General features: G+C 53.9%; 2 protein-coding genes across 2 annotated transcripts in view; one reads left to right on the top strand and one right to left on the bottom strand.

The window, feature by feature from the left end:
- The window catches only part of RGS5 (regulator of G protein signaling 5), a 184,534-nt gene that overhangs the window by 31,168 nt on the left and 133,189 nt on the right, over nt 1-20,177 (bottom strand). The window lies entirely within an intron of this gene.
- UHMK1 (U2AF homology motif kinase 1) lies at nt 2,907-11,277 on the top strand. Its single transcript, XM_049776528.1, has 8 exons — nt 2,907-3,180; nt 5,785-6,059; nt 6,297-6,488; nt 8,249-8,343; nt 9,017-9,093; nt 9,471-9,569; nt 9,866-9,954; nt 10,999-11,277. The coding sequence occupies exons 1-8, from the start codon at nt 2,922-2,924 to the stop codon at nt 11,143-11,145; spliced, it is 1,233 nt and encodes a 410-aa protein (XP_049632485.1). The 5' UTR covers nt 2,907-2,921; the 3' UTR covers nt 11,146-11,277.

The following is a 20,177-nucleotide window of genomic DNA, read 5'->3' as shown; positions in this document are numbered from 1 at the left end:
TCGCCCAGGACTGTTTCCTCCACCCTGATCTCATAGCTTCACCCCATTTCCCAGGTAGCCTCTTATCCCTCGAAGCCTGCAGACCTCCAGCAGGACTATCAGCTCTGGGTGTGACTCTGGGCATCTCTCGGTCGGTCGACAGGCTGTGTTTGCCTCTGCTTAAGCGTTGGCCTGTGGGGAACAACAGTGTCCCTGTCCCTAGAGGAAATCTTTTATTTCATGGCATCTTTTTTTCCATGCATAGTGTGTGATGTAGTGAGGGCACAATGATAAGGCACGGTAACAGGGCATGGGAACATCTCCCTGTCCATCCAGGGGACATGGGGACAGACAGACACACAGATATGGTTCAGTAGAAGTAATAGGAATGTGATGTGGGCCAGGCCCTTGGAAGTCTGTGCAGACATGAACAAATGCCTGGTGACCAACTCATGCGCCATACACGGTATTCAGGCCATCTCTGGCCACCTTGTTGAGATTCTTCTCTTCCTCTGAGTGGGGAAAGGAGGACTGGAGGGCTGCAGAGATTCAGTTGTGCCCTCATTGAGTGGAGGTTAGTGTGGCTGAACCTTGGAGACAGCACTGGTGACATGGCCCCTCAGTTGCTGTGAGTTCCCTTCTGCCACCAATGTCATTCAGGGACAAGGGGGAGGGTGTTGGAGAGATAATGCAGGGGTTCAGATACTTTATTTATTTATTGGTTTTGGGGCCCTACCCGGCAGCACTCAGGGGTTACTCCTGGCTTTGTGCTCAGGAATAAGGCTCGAGGGATCCCTATGGGATTCCAGGATTTGGCCTGGGTAGGCCACATGCAAGGCAAATGCTTTTCCCACTGTGCTATTGCTCCAGCCCCACAGGTGCTTCTTATGCATGTGCAAACCTAGGTTCCATCCCTGGCACTGTGTAGTGTTCCTAGAGCCCTACCAGGAGTGACTGCTGAGTAAAGAGCCAGGAGGAAGCCCTGAGCACCACTGAGGATGGCTCAAAAGCAAAAAAGTAAAAACTATTAAAAATACAAGGTGTGGGGCCGGAGAGATAGCATGGAGGTAAGGCGTTTGCCTTTCATGCAGAAGGTCATCGGTTCGAATCCCGGCGTCCCATATGGTCCCCCCCCCCCCCCCCCGTGCCTGCCAGGAGCAATTTCTGAGCATGGAGCCAGGAATAACCCCTGAGCATTGCCGGGTGTGACCCAAAAATCACACACAAAAAAAAATACAAGGTGTGGGGAGGAGGAACCAACGAATGGAGTGAAGAGACAAGTAACAAAACTGTGAAGAAGCTGCTGTACTGGTCAGGGTGAGCTGAGAGAACAGGATACAGAAATATGTGCTGGTGGTCACGGTGTGCAATGATGGTGAACTGTGTCCTGTAGCAACCAGCTGTTTTCACAGCTTCCTTTGTCTGAGGCTTGATGTTCTCAGACAGTGGCCAGAGAAAGGCCCAGTAGTTTCAGGTATCTTGGAGAGAGAGAGAGAGAGAGAGAGAGAGAGAGAGAGAGAGAGAGAGAGAGAGAGAGAGAGAGAGAGAGAGAGCCTTGTACTGGGCTACAAGAGTAAGGGCGGGCCACATAGATAGCACAGCAGGGAGGATGCTTGCCTTGCACACAGCCAACCCAGGTTCTATCTCCGGCATCCCATAGAGTGTCCTTGGTCTGAGTGATTCCTGAGTATAGAATCAGGAGAAAGCCCTGAGCACCGCCATGTGTGGCTCAAAAATAAAATAACAAAAGTGAGTGAGGGCTCAAGGGACCAGAAAGATAAAACAGGGAGGATTCTTGACTTACACAGTCAATCTGGTTTACATCCCTGGCACCCCAAGACCCACATGAATGCAGAGGCAGGAGTTAATCCTGAGCAATGCTGGCCCCAAACAAAACAAGCCCCTCTAAAAAGAATGAGGGCTCGAAGAAGAGAAAAATCAGCTACTAGAGTGATAGTACCATGGGTAGAGCATTTGCTTTGCATGTAGCTGACCTGGTATCCCATATGGTTTCCCTGAGCACTGACAGGAAAAAAAAAAAAAAAAAAGAAAAAGAAAAAAGAAAAAAGAAAAGAGGAAATATTTGCCCTCATGAGGCCGACCTGGGTTCCATCCCTGGCATCTCATAGGATCTCTCTGAGCACTGCCAGGAGTGAATCCTGAGTGCAGTAACCCCAAACTAAAAGAAAAATTAGAGAAAAGAGGAGCTGGTGCCAGAGCACAGTGGCATGCCGCCAACCTGATCTCATGCATCCCATGTTTCCTCCTAAGCACCACCAGGAGTAATTTCTGAGCACAGAACCAGGAGTAAACCCTGAGCACTGCTGTGTGTGGCCCAAAACCCACCCCAAAAGAAAAGAAAAAAATCAGGGGCCTGAGACAGTACAGGGGTTAAGTTAAACTTCATTGGACTGACCCGGTTTCATTCCGGGCATCCCCTATGCGCTTGCCCTGAGCACTGTCAGCAGTGAGGAATGATTCCTGAGGGCAGAGCCAGGAGTAACCCCCAAAACTAAAAAAAAAAAAAAAAAAAAAAAAAAAAAAAAAAAAAAAAAAAGAAAGAAAGAAAGAAAGAAAGAAAAAAGAAAAGAAAAGAAAAGAAAAGAAAAAGAAAATGACCCACCTGCAGGGGGCAGGTGGGCCTGTTGCCCCGCCCCCAAACCGGCAAGAATTTGCGAGACTTTGTCCCCGGAAGTCCCGCCCCCGAGACCGGCGCCTTAATATACCCGCCCCCGTCCTCTCGGATTGGCCGCCGCGCCACTTCCGGGGCGGGCCCTCCGAGGGACGCCACTTCCGGTGTCATGGGGGCCTGAGGCCGCGGGCTGCGGGACGGCTGGCTGCGGGGCTCGTCCCTGCGGGAGCCGCCGAGCGGGGGCGGGCATGTGAGCGCGGCCCGGGCCGTGTCGTCAGCCGGGCGTCGTGGCTCCGGGCCCGCGGCGCGGATGGCGGGGTCGTGGGGCGCCGAGCCGCCGCGCTTCCTGGAGGCCTTCGGGCGGCTGTGGCAGGTGCAGAGCCGGCTGGGCAGCGGCTCGTCGGCGTCCGTGTACCGCGTGCGCTGCTGCGGCTCCCCCGGCTCCCCGCCCGGCGCGCTCAAGCAGTTCCTGCCGCCGGGGGCCACGGGCTGCGCCGCCTCGGCCGCCGAGTACGGCTTCCGCAAGGAGCGGGCGGCGCTGGAGCGACTGCAGGGCCACCGCAACATCGGTGAGGCCGAGCGTCGTCGAACTCGCGGTCGACCCTGGGCCTTTGCCTCGCCTGCAAGCGGACGCTGGTTCGGATCCCGGCAGCCCGCAGGGTTCCCAGGACCAGCCTGCCAGGAGCCATTTCTGAGCCTACGTAGAGCCGGGAGGAACCCCTGGGTGCTGCAGGGTGTGACCCCCCCCCCAAAAAAGATTTAAAAAGAGGGGCCGGAGAGATAGCACGGAGGTAGGGCGTTCGCCTTGCATGCAGAGGGACGTGGTTCGAATCCTAGCATCCCATAAGGTCCCCGAGCGTGCCAGGAGTAATACATGAGTGCTGTCGGGTGTGACTCAAAAGCCAAAAAAAAAAAAAAAAAGTATTCTAAGAAGAAATAGATAGAATAGATATAAGAAATAGATGTTTTATGAGAAATAGATATAATAAAAATAAATTTCTGTGGCCGGAGAGATAGCATGGAGGTAAGGCGTTTGCCTTTCATGCAGAAGGTTGGTGGTTCGAATCCCGGCATCCCATATGCCTGCCAGGAGCAATTTTTGAGCGTGGAGCCAGGAGTGACCCTGAGCGCTGCTGGGTGTAATCCCAAAAAACTAAAATAAAAAATAAGTAAATAAAATGAAGTTGCGTTAGACCCTCCAAACTGCGGGTCCTAGAACTCGTCTCCTCCAGGCTATGTATGGGTCTGTGGGGCTGGCCCCTCTGGAGAGGCTGTGCTTGTTTGGGGTCGGTCCCGAGGTTCGTGCCACACTCCCAGCCCACCCCACCCCATCCCGCTGGCACAAGTCAGGGCTGTCGCCTTCCAGCGGAGCCAGTGGTGGTGTTGGCTGGGCCCATGGCTCGGGAGCCAAGCACGCGCAGCGGTGGGGACTGGGGAATCCCCCGGAGATGTGAAGGTGGAGATCATCTACTATACTCACAGCCCTTTTGGCATCCAGGAGGGACAGGAGTGATGGTGTGGCTGCCCCTGCCCCGCAAATGGCCTGTCCCCATGCCTCCTTTTAGGTTCACCCACACTTTGCCACTATTCCTGTGTCTTGACTCTATTCTCTTGGAAGAGGATGCCTTAATGCTCCTAGGTTCCCTTCGATCTTGGGAACCCTGGTGGATGAATGGTGGCTGTGGATTTTTTTTTAGGCCTCTGCAGGGCCTTCTCCTGCTTTCCAGTTTGGGCTGTCTGGGGTTGTCTTGCCTGCGACGTCCCAGGACAGCTATACTGTTTGGGTTTTGTTTTTGGGTCACATCTGGTGGCACTCAGGAATCACACCTTGGGCCAGCCGGAGCAGTAGCACAGTGGTAGGTCATTTGCCCTGCACTCAGCCAACCCAGGACAGACCTAGCATCCCATATGGTACCCGAGCCTACCAGGAGCAATTTCTCAGCACAGAACCAGGAGTAACCCCTGAGCGCTGCTGGGTATGACCCAAAAACCAAACCAAAACAGAAAGGAATCACACTTGGCAGACTTGGGGGATCATATGGAATTCGGGGATTGAACCTGGGCCTACGTCTTGCAAGGAAATGCCCTACCCAATGTATTATTGCTTTGACCTCACACTTTGGGTTTTATTCCTGCTGCCTGGACACCCTCAAGTGCTCGTTTTGCCTTCACCCCTGATCTGAGCTGGAGTACAGCTTTTGCGGGACTTACTGTGACCTGGTTTATCTCCAAACCTGGTTTATCTTCAAAACTTGCTTCAGTTTTATTTCAGTCACCCAATTACCTCAGCTGCTTCTGTATACGGGAACAGTTTTTGTGGAAGCTGGTTTTATTAGTCCAGGTTGACCTCTTCTCAATCCAAGCTTTTTATTGGGGGTGTTTGTTTTATTTTCAGGTCATACTCAGTGGTGCTCAGGGGTTACCCCTGGCTCTGCACTCAGGAATCACTCTTGATTGTTGTTGGGGGACCCCATTTGGGATGCTGGGGATTGAACCAGGGTTAGCCACTTGCCAAGCAAGCACCCTTCCTGCTGCACTATCACTCCAGTCCCTGATCCAAGCTTTTTAATCTGGGCCGTGGCCCCTAATGGGGTCATGTGACAGAATGTGGGGGGGTCTTCGGCAAGTCAGCCAAAAGTTGATGAGTGTACAGAGACCAGAAATGAATCCAGCATTAGCTCATTCCTGAATCTGAGGGGTCTCTGGCCTCACAATTGTGAACCTTAGATGGAGGAAGTGGAGAAGTCCTGGTCTGCGGGAGAGATAGCACAGTGGTAGGGCATTTGTCTTGGACGGTGGTTCGAATCCCGGCATCCTGTATGGTTCCCTGCTTGTCAGAAGCGAGTTCTGAGCACAAAGCCAGGAGTAATCCCTGAGTGTGACCCAAAAACCGAAAAACAACAACAACAACAACAAAAAAACCAAAACCAAAACCAAAAACCAATGTTGAATTCCTGTTTCCTGTCCCTGCATTATCCCTGTACAGTGCTGTCCCCCCTGTCTCCCATCTCCACAATTACCCCATAAGACACTGAATCCCTGTCCACCATCCCTGTAGTGATCCTGTTTGGTGCTGATCACTCCTGTCCCCTCAGCCATCCTGTATGGTGCTGTTCCCCCATCACCACAGTGACCCTGAATGGTGCTGACCCCTCTGTCCTTTATCCCCTCAGTGACCCTGTATGGTGTGCTAACCGTGCCTGCACGCTGCCTGCTGCTGGAACTGCTTGACGTGAGCGTGTCTGAGCTGCTGCTCCACTCCAGCCTCCGGGGCTGCTCCATGTGGACCATCCAGCACTGCGCACGGGACGTCCTAGAGGCCCTCGCATTCCTCCATCACGAGGGCTATGTCCACGCCGACCTCAAGCCGCGGAACATCCTGTGGAGTGCCGAGAGCGAGTGCTTCAAGCTCATCGATTTTGGGCTCAGCTTCCGAGAAGGCAATCAGGTATAAAGCGGGGCCAGGGAAGCAGGAGGGACCCTCAGAAATGAGGGGATGGTGCTGGCCTGCCCAAGGTAGAAGGGTAGAAGGGAAATAAAGGGACAGTGCTGGCCCGTGTGCGGCAGAAGAATAGCAGGGAACCACAGGAACGAGCTGTGCCCTGTGTTTGTGTGTGGTGCAGGGCCAGCCTAGGCAGTGCAGCTCCTCATTGGCCATTTGGTGCCCACATCTTTGTCCCCACAGGATGTCAAGTACATCCAAACCGACGGGTACCGGGCCCCAGAGGCAGAGCTGCAGAACTGCCTGGCCCAGGCAGGCCTGCAGAGTGACACAGAATGTACCTCAGCAGTGGACCTGTGGAGCCTCGGGATCATTCTGCTGGAGATGTTCTCAGGAATGAAGCTCAAACACACAGTTCGATCTCAGGAATGGAAGGTACCTGCCCCCTGATTGTGGCCTGCATCATCTTTCTTTGGCACATGTAGTTTCCCCAAAGAGTCAAGATGCTACCTTCCTGGAGGTGCTAGGGAATCAGCAGAGGCTGAAGGGTGAGCTCAGGCCATGCATAACTCACTGGACCTGCGGGGTCTGTGAGGCATGGCAGAGGAGAAACGAAGCAGGGAGAGTGCATGGGATTAGAATGAACTAGGCTTGGCTGTTTGCAAACCCTTCTCCTAGCTCTCTGGCCTCTGTGACTTTTGCTTTATTTGCTTTTGGGCTACACTTGAAGATGCTCAGGGGTTACTCCAGGCTCTGCTCTGTCTGGAATCACTCCTGATGGGCCCAGGGGATCATATAAGATGCTGAGAATTAACCCAGGTCAGCTGTGCAAGACAAACCTTATCCCGTAGCTATGCTATCTGTCTGAACCTGAACTCCTTTCTTTGTCGATGGTGCATTTTCTTCTTTTATTTATTTTTATTTTATTTTGGGCCATACCTGGTGGCACTCCAGGGTTACTCCTGACTATGCGCTCAGAAATCACTACTGGCTTGGGGGACCATATGGGATGCCAGGGGATCTCGAACCAGGGTCTGTCCTGGGTCAGCCTTGTGCAAGGCAAACACTCTACCACTGTGCCATCGCTACAGCTTCATTTCTTCGTTTTTTGTTTTTGTTTCTGGGCTATCCCTGGTGGTGCTCAGGGATTACTCTTGGCTCTGCATTCAGGAATCACTCCTGGAACTGCTTGGAGGACCATATGGGATGCCTGGGATTGAACCTGGGTGCTCTGTTTGCAAGTCCTCTGTGCTGTATTATTGCTTCAGCCCCAAAGCTTTTCTTTTTTTGTTTTTTGTTTTTGGGCCACACCTGGTGGTTCTTAGGGGTTATTCCTGGCTCTGCGTTCAGAAATATCTCCTGGCGGGGCTGGAGAGATAGCACAGCGATAGGGCGTTTGCCTTGCAAACAGCCGAACCTGGATGGACAGTGGTTCAAATCCCAGCATCCCATACAGTCCCTGTGCCTGCCAGGAGTGATTTCTGAGTGTAAAGCCAGGAGTAACCCTGAGTGCCGCCGCCAGATGTGACCCAAAAACCAAAAACCAAACAAAACAAAAAAAAAAAAATCAAAAAAATAAAAAAGGAAAGAAATATTTCCTGGCAGGCTTGGGGACCCTATGCCAAGCTGGGGATCAAATCTGGGTTTGTCCTGGGTCAGTGTGTGCAAGGAAAACGCCTTACTGCTGTGCTATTGCTTTATCCCCAAGGCTTATTTTCTTTTAAGTCCCAATAGTTTTTCAAGTGAGGATACTCCTGGCAGCACTAAAACCAAGGGGAGAGAACGGGATGTTAGTGGGCTTGGGCTTTTGGTGGGAACTTCCTGCTTGTTTTTTCAAGCGTTTGGAGGACATACACTGGGTATGTTGGCCAGTTGGGGGGCTCTTCCTGGGTATAGTGGCTTCTCTCATGTGGCTCCTTTCCTGATCCAGCTATATCCATCCAGTCATGGCTACTTTGGTGTTCTGTTCTTGAGTGTCAGCGTCTCTCCGGCTCCCACTCCTGTTCTTGTGTCCGGTGCTGAATGGAGAGGAAGGTCCCTTCCCTGTCTCCTGAGATTTCCCAGATTCCTACGAGGCTCATGAACTCAGAAGATAGAACTTTCTAGGTCCTTTTTCTTCCCCTTCTGCTGAATCTGTATCTCATTCTTAGTCTCCTTGAAGCTTAACCCTCATGACATTTCCTGCCTCTCCCCAGGCAAACAGTTCTGCCATCATTGACCACATATTCGCCAGTAAAGCTGTGGTGAACGCTGCCATCCCCGCCTACCACCTTAGAGACCTTATCAAAAGGTACTGGGGGGGGGGGCGAGTCTCGCCTGCAGGTATTGGCTCCCCTCAGCGGACCTGGTTTCTGCTGATGGGTCCCCACCGTTTTCATGTGGCTCTCTCAGAAATACAAACCTTGGGGCCGGAGAGATAGCATGGAGGTAAGGCGTTTGCCTCTCATGCAGGAGGTCATCGGTTCGAATCCCGGCGTCCCATATATGGTCCTCCCGTGCCTGCCAGGAGCAATTTCTGAGCCTGGAGCCAGGAATAACCCCTGAGCACTGCCGGGTGTGACCCAAAAAACCACAAAAAAAAAAAAAAAAAAAAAGAAATACAAACCTTTAGATGTGCCACATAGCACATCAGGGAAATGCCAGTGAGACAGAGTAATTGTCTAAAAGCATTTTACTTTATTTCTAAAAGCAATTCTCAAAGGAATGAATTTTGTGGGGGGTGGTCTCGGAGGGACAGACGTGAGCACTGCCCCTGCTGGCAGCATGGGCAAAGGAACAATCTCCCCACACGGTTCCCATTTGATGGTCATGGAGAAGGCCCTATGAGTCCAAGAGGGTACCCGATGCTGGGGACCCATTGAGAGGGATTCAGAGGCTTGGCCGGGGCAGGTGCTCATGGGGAGTGGGTGATGAGGTCAGGTTTGCCCTTTGCCCACCCAGCCTGTCTCTGTCCCTCACCTCAGCATGCTCCATGAGGATCCCAGCCACAGGATTCCTGCCGAGGTGGCCCTGGGCAGCCCCTTCTTCAGCATCCCCTTTGGTGAGCAGTTGGCCTGGGTGGTGCCCCCCACTGAGGGGGGGAGAGAGAAAGTTTTGGAGGGGTATCTATAATGTGCTATGATACTCTCACAAACCCCCCCACATAGAGAGAGAGAGAGAGAGAGAGAGAGAGAGAGAGAGAGAGAGAGAGAGAGAGAGAGAGAGAGAGAGAGAGAGAGAGAGAGAGAGAGAGAGAGAGGGAGAGGGAGGGAAGGAGGGAGGGAGGGAGGGAGGGAGAGAGAGAGGGAGAGAGAGAACCTGTGTTTTGGAGGGGTGGCTGTAATGTGCTATGACACTCTCACAGCCCCCCACATCGAGAGGGAGGAGTGAGAGTGTGTTTTGGAGGGGTGTCTGTAATGTGCTATGACACCCTCACAGCCCCCCATATCGAAGACTTGGTGATGCTGCCTACACCCGTGCTGCGACTACTCAATGTGCTGGATGAGGACTACCTAGAGAATGAGGAGGAGTATGAAGGTAAGTGGTCAGCCCTCCCCTGCCCTTGCACCCCACATCCCAGCCCGAGTTGCTTCCCCACAGGGCTCCCCACCCCCCAAGACTAGCTCCTTCTTATCTGGGGTAGAGGACAGAGGTTCACAACCTGGTGGGAAGTTGAGGTGGGACGCAGGACAGGGTGTAGCCATAAACTTGCACTGACCAGACACCCTGGCTTTCCAGCCTGATTGGGGAGAGCTGTAGCCTGCCCCGGGCAAGCCTCAGGCCTGGTGTATGGGCAGACAGGCAGACATGGTATGACACTGCATTTCCTGCAGATGTTGTGGAGGATGTGCGTGAGGAGTGCCAGAAGTTTGGGCCCGTGGTATCTCTGCTCGTCCCCAAGGAGAACCCTGGCCGAGGACAGGTAGGCAGGGTGCAGTTCTGTGTGATGGTGTGTATGGCCCTGACCCAAGGGTCTGAGGGTCATGCGAGGTGCTGTGTTTGTCCCCTAGCACACTTGCACCCATGAGCAAGCCCCAGGGAAGGTTTGTGGGGGCAGCTGTCTGGACGGTTGTCTGAGAGGGTCGAAGGAGTGGGAAGGTGTCTGAGCCGCCCTCTGCATGATATTGAACCATTGGCTGCTCCTGTCTGGAAGGGAATGAGTATTGAGGCAGCTGAGTCTCCCACCCCCACCCCAGCCCAGGCCTAGCCCAGGCCTAGCCCAGTGAGGGGCAGGACACTTGCCCTCTCTATTTTCTTCTCCTTGTGGTGCACTGTGGGGCGGGTCCCCTCCTGCCTCAGTCAAGGTGAGGTCTTGAGCAAGGGAAGGCCTGACTGTACCTCTTCTTTTTTTTTTTTTTTTTTTGGTTTTTGGGCCTCACCCAGCGGTGCTCAGGGGTTACTCCTGGCTGTCTGCTCAGAAATAGCTCCTGGCAGGCACGGGGGACCATATGGGACTCCAGGATTCGAACCAATCACCTTTGGTCCTGGATGGGCTGCTTGCAAGGCAAACGCCGCTATGCTATCTCTCCTGGCCCTGGCTGTACCTCTTCTGTCCTGGGTGCTGTCCTGCCCCTGACAGGCATCATTCCTGCCTCTCCCAGTAGGGGATGCCCCTGAGCCAGGGACAGGAGATGTTCTGAGCCTCCCTACTCACCAAGGTGGTTCCCTGCATTTGGGCAGCTCCTGTCCCTATCCCCTGTCACCCAGGTGGTGCTACAGGTTCTGGCAGAAGAGTCAGCCTTATGTGCTACCGCTAGGGCCTATGATGGGTATGGCCTTAGAGGTGGGGCTGTGCGATGTGTGTGGCTTTAGGAGGGTGTGATTATGATTGGATATAGCATTAAGGGGTTTGGTATGATAGTGATTAGAGTGTGGTTTCAGGGTCTGGGTCTGTGATTGGTAGACCTACTTGGGCGGGGCTATGGAGTCAGTGAGTGGAGCATGTGCATCCCTGTCTGACCCCCAGGTCTTGGTGGAGTACGCGAACGCCGGGGATTCCAAGGCAGCGCAGAAGCTCCTCACAGGGCGGCTGTTCGATGGGAAGTTCGTGGTGGCCACGTTCTACCCCCTGAGTGCCTACAAGAGGGGCTATCTCTACCAGACACTGCTGTGATGCCCACGTGCCTGCTACTGCACTCCCGCCTGCACCCCCTCCGAGCAGCCCACAACAGCGGGTGTGGTTCCTGGCTCAGGAAGCCTGTGCCTAGTGAAGGGATGAAAGACGGTCGGTTTTTGCTGGCGGGTATTGAGCAGCACTTGGGTGACTCCTGGTGTCAGTCGACCTGGGTGATGGCATCCCTAGCTGGGTGTTCTGGGCCTGGGAAAGAGGTCACGGTGGTGCTGGAACTGGACATGGAAGCTCTTGTACAGAAGCTGCCATGAGCCATCGCTGCTGCCTGTCAGCCAGCTTCCCTGGTTGAAAGCTGATACTCCATGTTGCACAGTGTGTGTGTGTATATGTGTGTGTGTGTGTGTTTGTCTGTGTGCCTGTGGGGACAGGATGCATGTACTTCCCGGCATGTGTCTCCTTCTTGGCCAGTTTCCTACCTTCATGTCTCTGTGCTGGTCCAAAAAGGTTCCATTCCTCCCAAGCACCCTGCACCCTCTGGCAGCCGGCGGGGTTAGATGGGGATACTTACTTGGGGTGACAGGTGAGAGAGACCGCCAGGATAGCCTGTCTGTCTATGCTTGTTGCTGCGGACAGTTTCTCACCATGTGCTTCCTGCTAGAAAAATCTAGCACTGCTTAGGCGTGAGGGTGAGACCTGCCATGCCCCCCACTCAAGCATTTGTACAGCTCCGAGGATGGAGCGTCTAGCCCAGACCCACCCGTGCATCTCACGGTGCTCTCTCCTGCTGACCCCAATTCTTATTCCCAAGGGGAAGTCTTTTGTTCTTCCCCATCCCCTCAAATCCTTTGGGGTACAGCTGGTGGCACTCACAGCCCAGGAGACCCCTGGACTCAACTCTCCTGGGTGGTCCTAGAGGCTCAGCACTAGCTGATTGGCAGCAAACAGAACCTCGGGTGAGAGACACAGGTGCCACATTCTGGCTTCCTGCCATGTCCAGAGCTGCATCCCAGTTCCCTTCAAGGGCAGGTACATTTCCCAGGGTGCACAGCTTCTGACATAACCCTATGGTCCCTCAAGAATGTCCAGTGGTGAACTTCAGTGAGCAAAGTGGGGCAAGACTGGCTGTCTGCATCCTTGGTATCTCTGAGCTGGGCCACAGGGACCTCTCTACCTGTCAGGCCTGCAGGGAGATCTGAGTATCTGCACAAGTGAGGGAGGTCCCTTTAGCAGCATAGCATTGAGGCGTCAAGCTCCCTGCTCAGCTGGACCAAAGATGCCCCGCAGTGCCCTGTCCTTGCCCTGCCTCATCTGAGCTGCTGTCCCACACATGCAGGAGGCACAGCTGTAGCTGTACCCCAACCAGCTTTGTCTCCCAAGGAGCAGCTGGGCTGGGATGGATTTGATCTCAGGTAGCTTTTGTTTCTTAGAAACACTGTCCTGCCCCCAGTTTTTCCTTCATCATTCCATGATAAGACTGGGGGAGGGACTCAGTAGGAAGTGGGGAGGAGGAGTGGGGATTTGCACTGTTCTGGGGGCCAGTGCAGGCGGCCCCGGTGGAGCATGGTCCAGGGCAATCAGGGCCAAGTGTCCCCCTGACCTAGCTCCCGGGATGCCCACTGTGAAAAGTGGCTGCTCCTCTTCCTCAAGGTTATAGCTGATGCCACTGAGCTGGGACCTCAGTGGCTGAGCCCGTGTGCCCCTTGATAGCCCACATTGGGGTCAGGCTCCCAGGGCATGCTCTACTGCTAAGCAGGCCCACAGCTATTGGTTTATTACAGTCATTGGCTGAAACTCGGCACTGGCTTCGCTGCTGGCTCCCAGAAATGCACCTTTGCCTAGATTTCCCAGGCTGGGGGGCTGAGGGTCTATGCTGGCACCCCATTCCTGCTGGTGAGAGCTTGAGCAAGTGCCTTGAGTTTCATGGGGGTGGAAACTTCCAGAATCGCTTGGGAGACCTTTGGGGCCAAGTGGTGAAGTGGTGAAGCCACTGATTCCCCGCATGTACCTTTTCTCAGGTGGATCATGGGTTAGATTTGAGGATACCTCCTTTCACAGAGATCTAGAGAGCAGAGTGGCCTGGCAAAGCCTCCGTCCCAGGGTCCTTTCCTTTTTTGGGCATCTCCAGCAGTATGCAGGGGAACCTTGGATACAGCCATGACCCTGCTGCCTGGGACTGCAGGTGTCCCAGTGGTGCAGGTTGGTCCTTGGCTGAGTCTGGTTCCATTGGCTATGGGTAGCTTGGAGCATTCCCTTTGTCCTTAGGGTGCTGCTGTTCATTCTAGCTTTGGGGGCTTCTGCACAGGCATCCCCAGTAGGGAAAGATGTGCCTGAGCCTGCTGGGGTGTGTTTGAGCACGGTCTCATGCTTGGTCAGAAAGGGGCAGGGAGTGCAGACCAGAAGTTCCAGCTGAGGTTAATCTTGTCTGTGATTCATACCCCACCCCAAGATTGGATGAGACCAGAGAGGCACTCCCTGAGAGGGCAGAGGGGGAGCAGGACTAGCATGCAAAGCCCCTGAATCTGCTGGACAGTCAGTCTGGCAGGTGGACAGGGTTTCTCTAGTCTAGCATGGCTGTGGTCCATGCTGCCCACAGTCTGGAATTGCAGCTCCTCTGTCTGTAGGGCTCGAGCTGCCCTGGCCCGTTACCTACTCTGAAGGTGGAGACCAGCCTTTGCCCTCTCACTTCATGTGTTGGCTTATCCTAGTACGAGGTACCATTTTGGGTCAGGACCTCTACCCCCTTGAGGTGCTGTGGTGCCCCCCTGTGCCCAGAACCTGCAGGCTATGGGCTTCTCTTTCCCCATTGTCTCCCCAGTGGGTCAGGATGAGAAGGTGCTGAGGGCCTAGCCCCGCTGGCATGGGTGATCTTGCCTGGGTCACCTGCTTCTACCCTAGGGCTTCCCCTCGGCTACAGTGCATGGGTGACCCGGCCTCCTCCACACTCTTGTAGCTGGGGTCCATGGGTTGGAGGATGTCTCTCCCTAGGCCAGCTGGGCCCTGTTTGCTGGGCAGAGCTCATGCCTGCCCCCAATTTTTTTTTTTTTTCTGGGGGAAACTTATCTCAGATCGACATTCCTTGTATCCTAATACTGTCAAATCTGGGGGATGGGGCTTTGTCCCCACCAAACATTGTCCCCCAACCCTCCCTCCCCAGCTGTGCTGCTCTCTATGTCATGATTTCTCAAGGTTTTGTTCCCTGTTCTGGTGACTCTGGGACTTAGGGTGGCCCTGGCATCTGTCACCCTGTACTCCTGAGTTCTAGATTTCTGGCCAGGTCTTCTCTGCCTGCCCGTATCCCCACAAGAACACACTATTGACTGTCGCTCTCTGCTAAATCCTGTACACTCAGTGGCCCCTTCAGCCCTGCTGGAAACTGACTCCCCGTGCTTCCTGGTGTGTGTTTAGCAAAGGCGGCAGCACAATAAAGCTGCTGAGGTGAGGCGCTGCCACCTGGCTCCACCTCTCTTTCTCCGTGTTATTTGTCCAAGTGGGAAGACTGCAGGGCCCCTCAATTCCTGGATCCTCATGGACACATAGCAGGTGTTAGACCCTTGCATTGGGAAGAGGGTGCCCATCTGGGGATGAACCCCAGACTGACTTGTGCTTTAGTCCCTGGCCCCTTTGCCGATAAAAGTCGCATAATCCAAGGGCTCCCTTTGATACTGTGCCATGACCTGTGACCCCACTGCCTCACCTCCTGTCTCCTGCTAATATCTCATTCTTTGGCTGTACTAACTGAGTGTAGCTGTAGCATTTCAAATGGCCTGTATGGGAGTCTCTTGTCACACTGCCTGCCGTTCTCAGTCCCACTCCACCCACCTTTATCCTCTTGTTCTTTCACTATTGTTGGGGTGCCCCTCATGGCACTGCCAGCCAGCCCAGAAGGGCTGCACTATCCCTACCTGTCCCTTCTGTTTGACTTTGACTTTTTATCTTTTTGGGGAGGGGGGGAGTTTGGCCACACCTGGTGGTGCTCAGAGGTTACTTCTGGTCTATGCTCAGAAAGCTTGGGGGGGGGGGCGGTGAGGTGGCGCTAGAAGTAAGGTGTCTGCCTTGCAAGCGCTAGCCAAGGAACGGACTGCGCTCGATCCTCCGGCGTCCCATATGGTCCCCCCAAGCCAGGGGTGATTTCTTAGCATGTAGCCAAGAGTAACCCCTGAACATCAAATGGGTGTGGCCCCCCCAAAAAAAAAGAAAGCTTGGGGGACCATATGAAAATTGAACCTGGTCCTTCCGAGGTCTGCTACATGTAAGGCAAATGCCCTACTGCTGTGCTATCACTCTGGTCTGTTGACTATTTCACTTTACTTCAGGTCCTCAAATAACTGCAGTACCTAGGGGCTTTGGGTATTCAGGGCTGTGTTTTGGGCCATAGTACTAGAGGCTGGTGCTGGCTCTGAGCTCAATGGTCGCTCTTGGAAGCACCACTGGGACTGTGCTGCCTCTCTCCCTCCCTGCTGACTCTCTAGTCCTTGTGTTTCTTTTTCTGGGAGCCAGGACTTAATTCCTGGAGGGCTTCAATGGTGTGATGGGGATTGAACCCAGGTTGATTATGTGCAGGAAAAGCGCCCTCCCTGCTGTCCTGTCACTCTGGCACCCACCCTCCCTCCCATGTGTTATCCTGGTCCCCTCCTCCTCTTTTCCCAGAGCATCCTTAGCTTCTCTGGGCCAGCAACACCTCTGTGGTGGCTACTCCACTATTGGCATCAGTGTCCCTGTTACGTGTCCTGCACTGTCGCCCCCAAGTGGCCTGGTTGGGTCTCCAAGATTGGCCTGCACGCCTCAAGATGCATTGGATCTGTAGCCCCTTGGCTCCCAACAAGTCTCCCAACAAAGCCTGACTCTGCTTACCTCACCTGTGGTTCTGTGGAGGGAAACACTGGGAAAGTTTGTCCCGTTCTGCAGCTTTCTCAGATCCTTAGGAGGGCCGAGGAAGGTGGAGATGTGCCCCTGGGTGCTGCAGGGTTGATAATGTCTCTGTGCTTCCATTTCTTCCCACTGCTTAGCCCCTGGATGTCAACAGCCAAGTTCCTGGCCTCCCATTTGGTCCCCTGAGCACTGCCAGAAGTGATCCCTGAGATAGGAGAGCCAGGAGTCAGCCCTGAGACTGCTGGGTGTGGCCCAGAAACCAATAACGGAAAAACAAAAAACACTGAGCTTTATGAGTTTAGCTGTCACCCAATAATTTGAATGCAGATGATGATGGATGAAGTGTTGTGACTTCTCCGGGTCAATCCATTTGTGGTCACCAGCGGGCAGATCAGACTGAAGGGGAGGGAGGGGCATTTGTCCCAGAAATGATGCCTGTCTTCAAAATGTACAGACACAGCCCATTCCTGGCTGTGCGTCAGGGGAAGGAGTCAGCAAGTGAGTCCCACCCAAGCAATGGCCTTAAAGTCAGAATTGCCCCTTAAAAACAGCTTGTGCTTTGTTGAGTCCTACCCAAGCCTGGCTGCTGACCCCATGGGGGATGAGCTCAGTGGGTGGGGTGCAGCTGGTGGGATGCCCGCTCCCTAGGGAGTATGTGGCCCCCAGTTCCTTGGAAAGATCCTGAGCCGACTCACAGGGACACACCCTGCACAGGCCACATGCTTTAGTGTTAAGAACACAAACTAGATTTGTGGAGGCAAGCACAGAAAGCTTCTAGCTTTTGACTTTCTTGCTCTCATTTCTTTTGTTTTTGGCCCACACTCTGATTCTCAGGGCTTACTTCTGGCAGTGCTCAGAGATCCCTGGGATGCCAGGAATTGGACCCAGGTTGGGTCTGCCCCCCACCCCGCCCGTTTTTGGGCCACACCCGGTGACGAGCAGGGGTAACTGGCTATGCACTCAGAAATCGCTCCTGGCTTGGGGGACCATATGGGACGCCAGGGGATTGAACCAGGTTCTGTCCTGGGTCAGCTGCGTGCAAGGCAAATAAATGCCCTACCGCTGCGCCATTGCTCCGGCCCCATTATTTTATTTTATTTATTATTTTTTATTTGGGGGGGGGGGGCACACCGGTGATGTTCAGGGGTTACTCTTGGCTACGCACTCACTCCTGGCTTGGGAGACCATATTGGGACACTGGGGGATCGAACTGTGGTCCGTCCTAGGCTAGCACCAGCAAGGCAGACGTCGTACTGCTCCGGCCCTCCATTATTTTATTTTTTAAAAAGATATGGGGGCTGGAACACAGGGTCTCTCAGACAAGGCAAGTAAATGCTCTATTGCTGAGTCATTGTCATAGCCCCAACTTTTGGCTTGCTTTGGGGTGGGGTATTTTTTTTGTCTACACCCAGCAGTACTCAGGGCTTATGCCAGGAGTCTCTCAATATCTGGCCCTGTACTGCCAGATATTGAACCCGGGTTGGCTGAGTGCAAGGCCAGAACCTCCCTGCCATGCTCTAGGGCTAATTTTTTACATTCAGTGTCTCATCCCAAGGGAGAGTGGGAGAAAGGCCTCTCCGGGCCTTCACACAGGGATCCTCTGGCAGCTGGACCCCAACTATGGGCCCATTCAGAGTGGAGGGCCAGAGTTTCCCAGAAAGGCTGCAGACGTCATGGGTGTCCTGGCCTGCAGACAAGGTGCGGCTCCCACCAGCCCAGACCATGTTCCTAGATCGACCCCATCAGAGAACCTGCCACTGGAAGAGAAGAAAATCTCAGTCCACCCGGTGGAACAGGACTTGGCTCCCCTCCTCCATGGGTGTTTCTGGGCTTCCTGGTGAGGTGAGGGGCTCAGACAGTGAGTAATATGGTGGATCTAGTGTTGCACAATTAGCTCTAGGTGTAGTCGGGACTTGGAGAGGGTGTTGGGGACACCACCTGGAGCACTCTGGACTGCTTGCTGGGGCCACCTACTGGATTCCTCCTGGACCCTATCCACTGGATCCCACCCTCCAGATCCCATTTATGGATCCCCTCAAGAGATATCATCCACTGGATCCGTCCACTTCGGAGCCAAGAGGGGTCCATACTCCAGGACAGGCCTTGGCAGAGATGCTCTCTTCTGGTAGTCACTTTCCCCTCCTTCCCTCCCCACTACCTTCCTTTCTCCTCCCCATTTCTCCCCTGCCCTCCTCTTCTCTGCCTTCTTGTTCCACCTCCTCCCCTCTCTCCAGTCCCATCTATTATTGATCATCTGTACACTGATCTGTCCTCTCAAACTCACCAGGCCCCCTCTGATCTTACTTCCTTTTGTAGCACCCTGTCCTGTTCCATTGTTTGTTTGATCCCATCTCAGGCTCTGACCCCGCCAAGAGCAAGACTTTCACTTGGAGTACCTCTCTTACACACACACACACACACACACACACACACACACACAAACCGACCCTTGGAGTACCTCTCTTACACACACACACACACACACACACACCGACCCCGCCAAGAGCAAGACTCACTTGGAGTACCTCTCTCTCTCTCTCTCTCTCACACACACACACACACACACACACACAAACTTCTGTGAGGACAGTTGCCCCCATGCCTGTCATGAGAACTGGCCCCACAAACATGTTTTGAGCAAACACTGAGCATTGAATCAGCTGTTCAGAGACTCATACCTAGTCTCAGGTTCACTTCCTCAAATGCCAGGGGAGCCCACACCCCAGGAAAACACCCCCCCCCCCATGGCCACAGTGGCTGGCACTTGGCCCCGAGGTGCATTCACTCCTTCCCCAGGTACATGGCAAATTGGCATAGTGCCCAGGACTGCTGCTGCAGGGCAGGGACCAGTCTCCTCCCTCCCTCCCTCCCTCCCTCCCTCCCTCCCTCCCTCCCTCCCTCCCTCCCTCCCTCCCTCCCCTCCCTCCCTCCCTCCCTCCCTCCCTCCCTCCCTCCCTCCTTCCCTCCCTCCCTCCCTCTGTCTCTCTCTCCCTCCCTCTCTCCCTCTCTCTCTCTCTCTCTCTCTCTCTCTCTCTCACACACACACACACACACACACACGCACGGCTTAGATTCTGTGTATTGGAATTGGAATAGCAGTACAAATTCAGAGGGATGCTCTGCGTGACCTTTACCCAAGGTCACCAATTGGCACCCTGCCCCTACATCCCTTCACACATACCCTTGTCTCTTATTTCCGTGTTTCTGTGAATCACTGAGCTGAGTCTGTGCTGGTCACATCTCTCTCCAACCCGCCTTCCCGGCCCTTTAGAGAGAGCTTGTCCTTGTAGCCCTGATAACAGCAGTAAGTCACCCCAGCATCTAACACAACTCCTTGCCCTGGAAAAGCCATGCTCTGTACCACATCCCTCCCAGTTCTTTGCATTTGAACTGAGGTGGCATTTAAAGAGCTACACTCCTGATAAGTTTAGCGGCCAGGGGAAACCGTCCTATGCTTGGGAAAGCCTATTGGTTCCAACCGCAATAAAGTCACAGAAATGTGTGGGCTTCCTTGGGGGGCTGTGTTACTGAACATGGGGATCAGGTAATTGCGTTTACTAGTTGTGGTTCAGCGTACCTGCTCTTCTGCTGCCTGTGTCCTGTCAGAAGGGCCTGGAGCACAACGTGGAGTGCCTGATCTGCCCGTTGGTAACTGGGTCATTAATCTCAGTGCTTCCTGGTTTGTCCTTCCTGCTTGGTTTGATCTTAAGTGGGAGGAGGCTGGGAGTTCAAAGTCTGAGTGGAAGCTGGTGGGAGCCCTGACAAGTCCACACTGATAAGCCAGAACAAAACCGATTTTTACTTGATTTTGATTCTTATTTCCCTATTCTTTTTTTTTGGGGGGGGGGTGGCTCACACCTGGCAGCGCTCAGAGGTTACTCCTGGTTCTGTGCTCAGAAATCACTCCTTGCAGGCTCTGGGCATCATGTGGGACGCTGGGATTCGAACCACTGTCCTGCATGCAAGGCAAACACCCTACCTCCGTGCTATCTCTCTGGCCCTCCTATTTCTGTTTTTGTTTTTGGGCCATGCCAGTGGCACTCAGGTTACTCCTGGCTCTGCACTCAGATCCTTCTTAGCAAGCTCAGGGTACCATATGGAATGCTGGGAATTGAATCCGGGTTTGTCCTGGGCCATGTGCAAGGCAAATAAATCCCCTATTGTTGTGCTATAGCTCTGGCCCCCCCCCCCCCATTTTATTTTTG

This window comes from Suncus etruscus, chromosome 7, assembly GCF_024139225.1.
Source record: "Suncus etruscus isolate mSunEtr1 chromosome 7, mSunEtr1.pri.cur, whole genome shotgun sequence".
Classification (NCBI taxonomy): Eukaryota; Metazoa; Chordata; class Mammalia; order Eulipotyphla; family Soricidae; genus Suncus; species Suncus etruscus.
The sequence above is the reverse complement of the archived record's forward strand: the minus strand, read 5'-3'. Positions and strand labels throughout refer to the sequence as shown.

What these genes read in the sequence shown, in the direction of transcription:
- UHMK1 (XM_049776528.1), top strand. Translation starts at nt 2,922, where the DNA reads ATGGCGGGGTCGTGGGGCGCCGAGCCGCCGCGCTTCCTGGAGGCCTTC. An exon ending in GCAGGGCCACCGCAACATCG is followed by an intron (nt 3,181 to 5,784) that starts GTGAGGCCGAGC and finishes TTATCCCCTCAG; the next exon opens with TGACCCTGTATGGTGTGCTA. An exon ending in CTTCTTCAGCATCCCCTTTG is followed by an intron (nt 9,094 to 9,470) that starts GTGAGCAGTTGG and finishes ACACCCTCACAG; the next exon opens with CCCCCCATATCGAAGACTTG.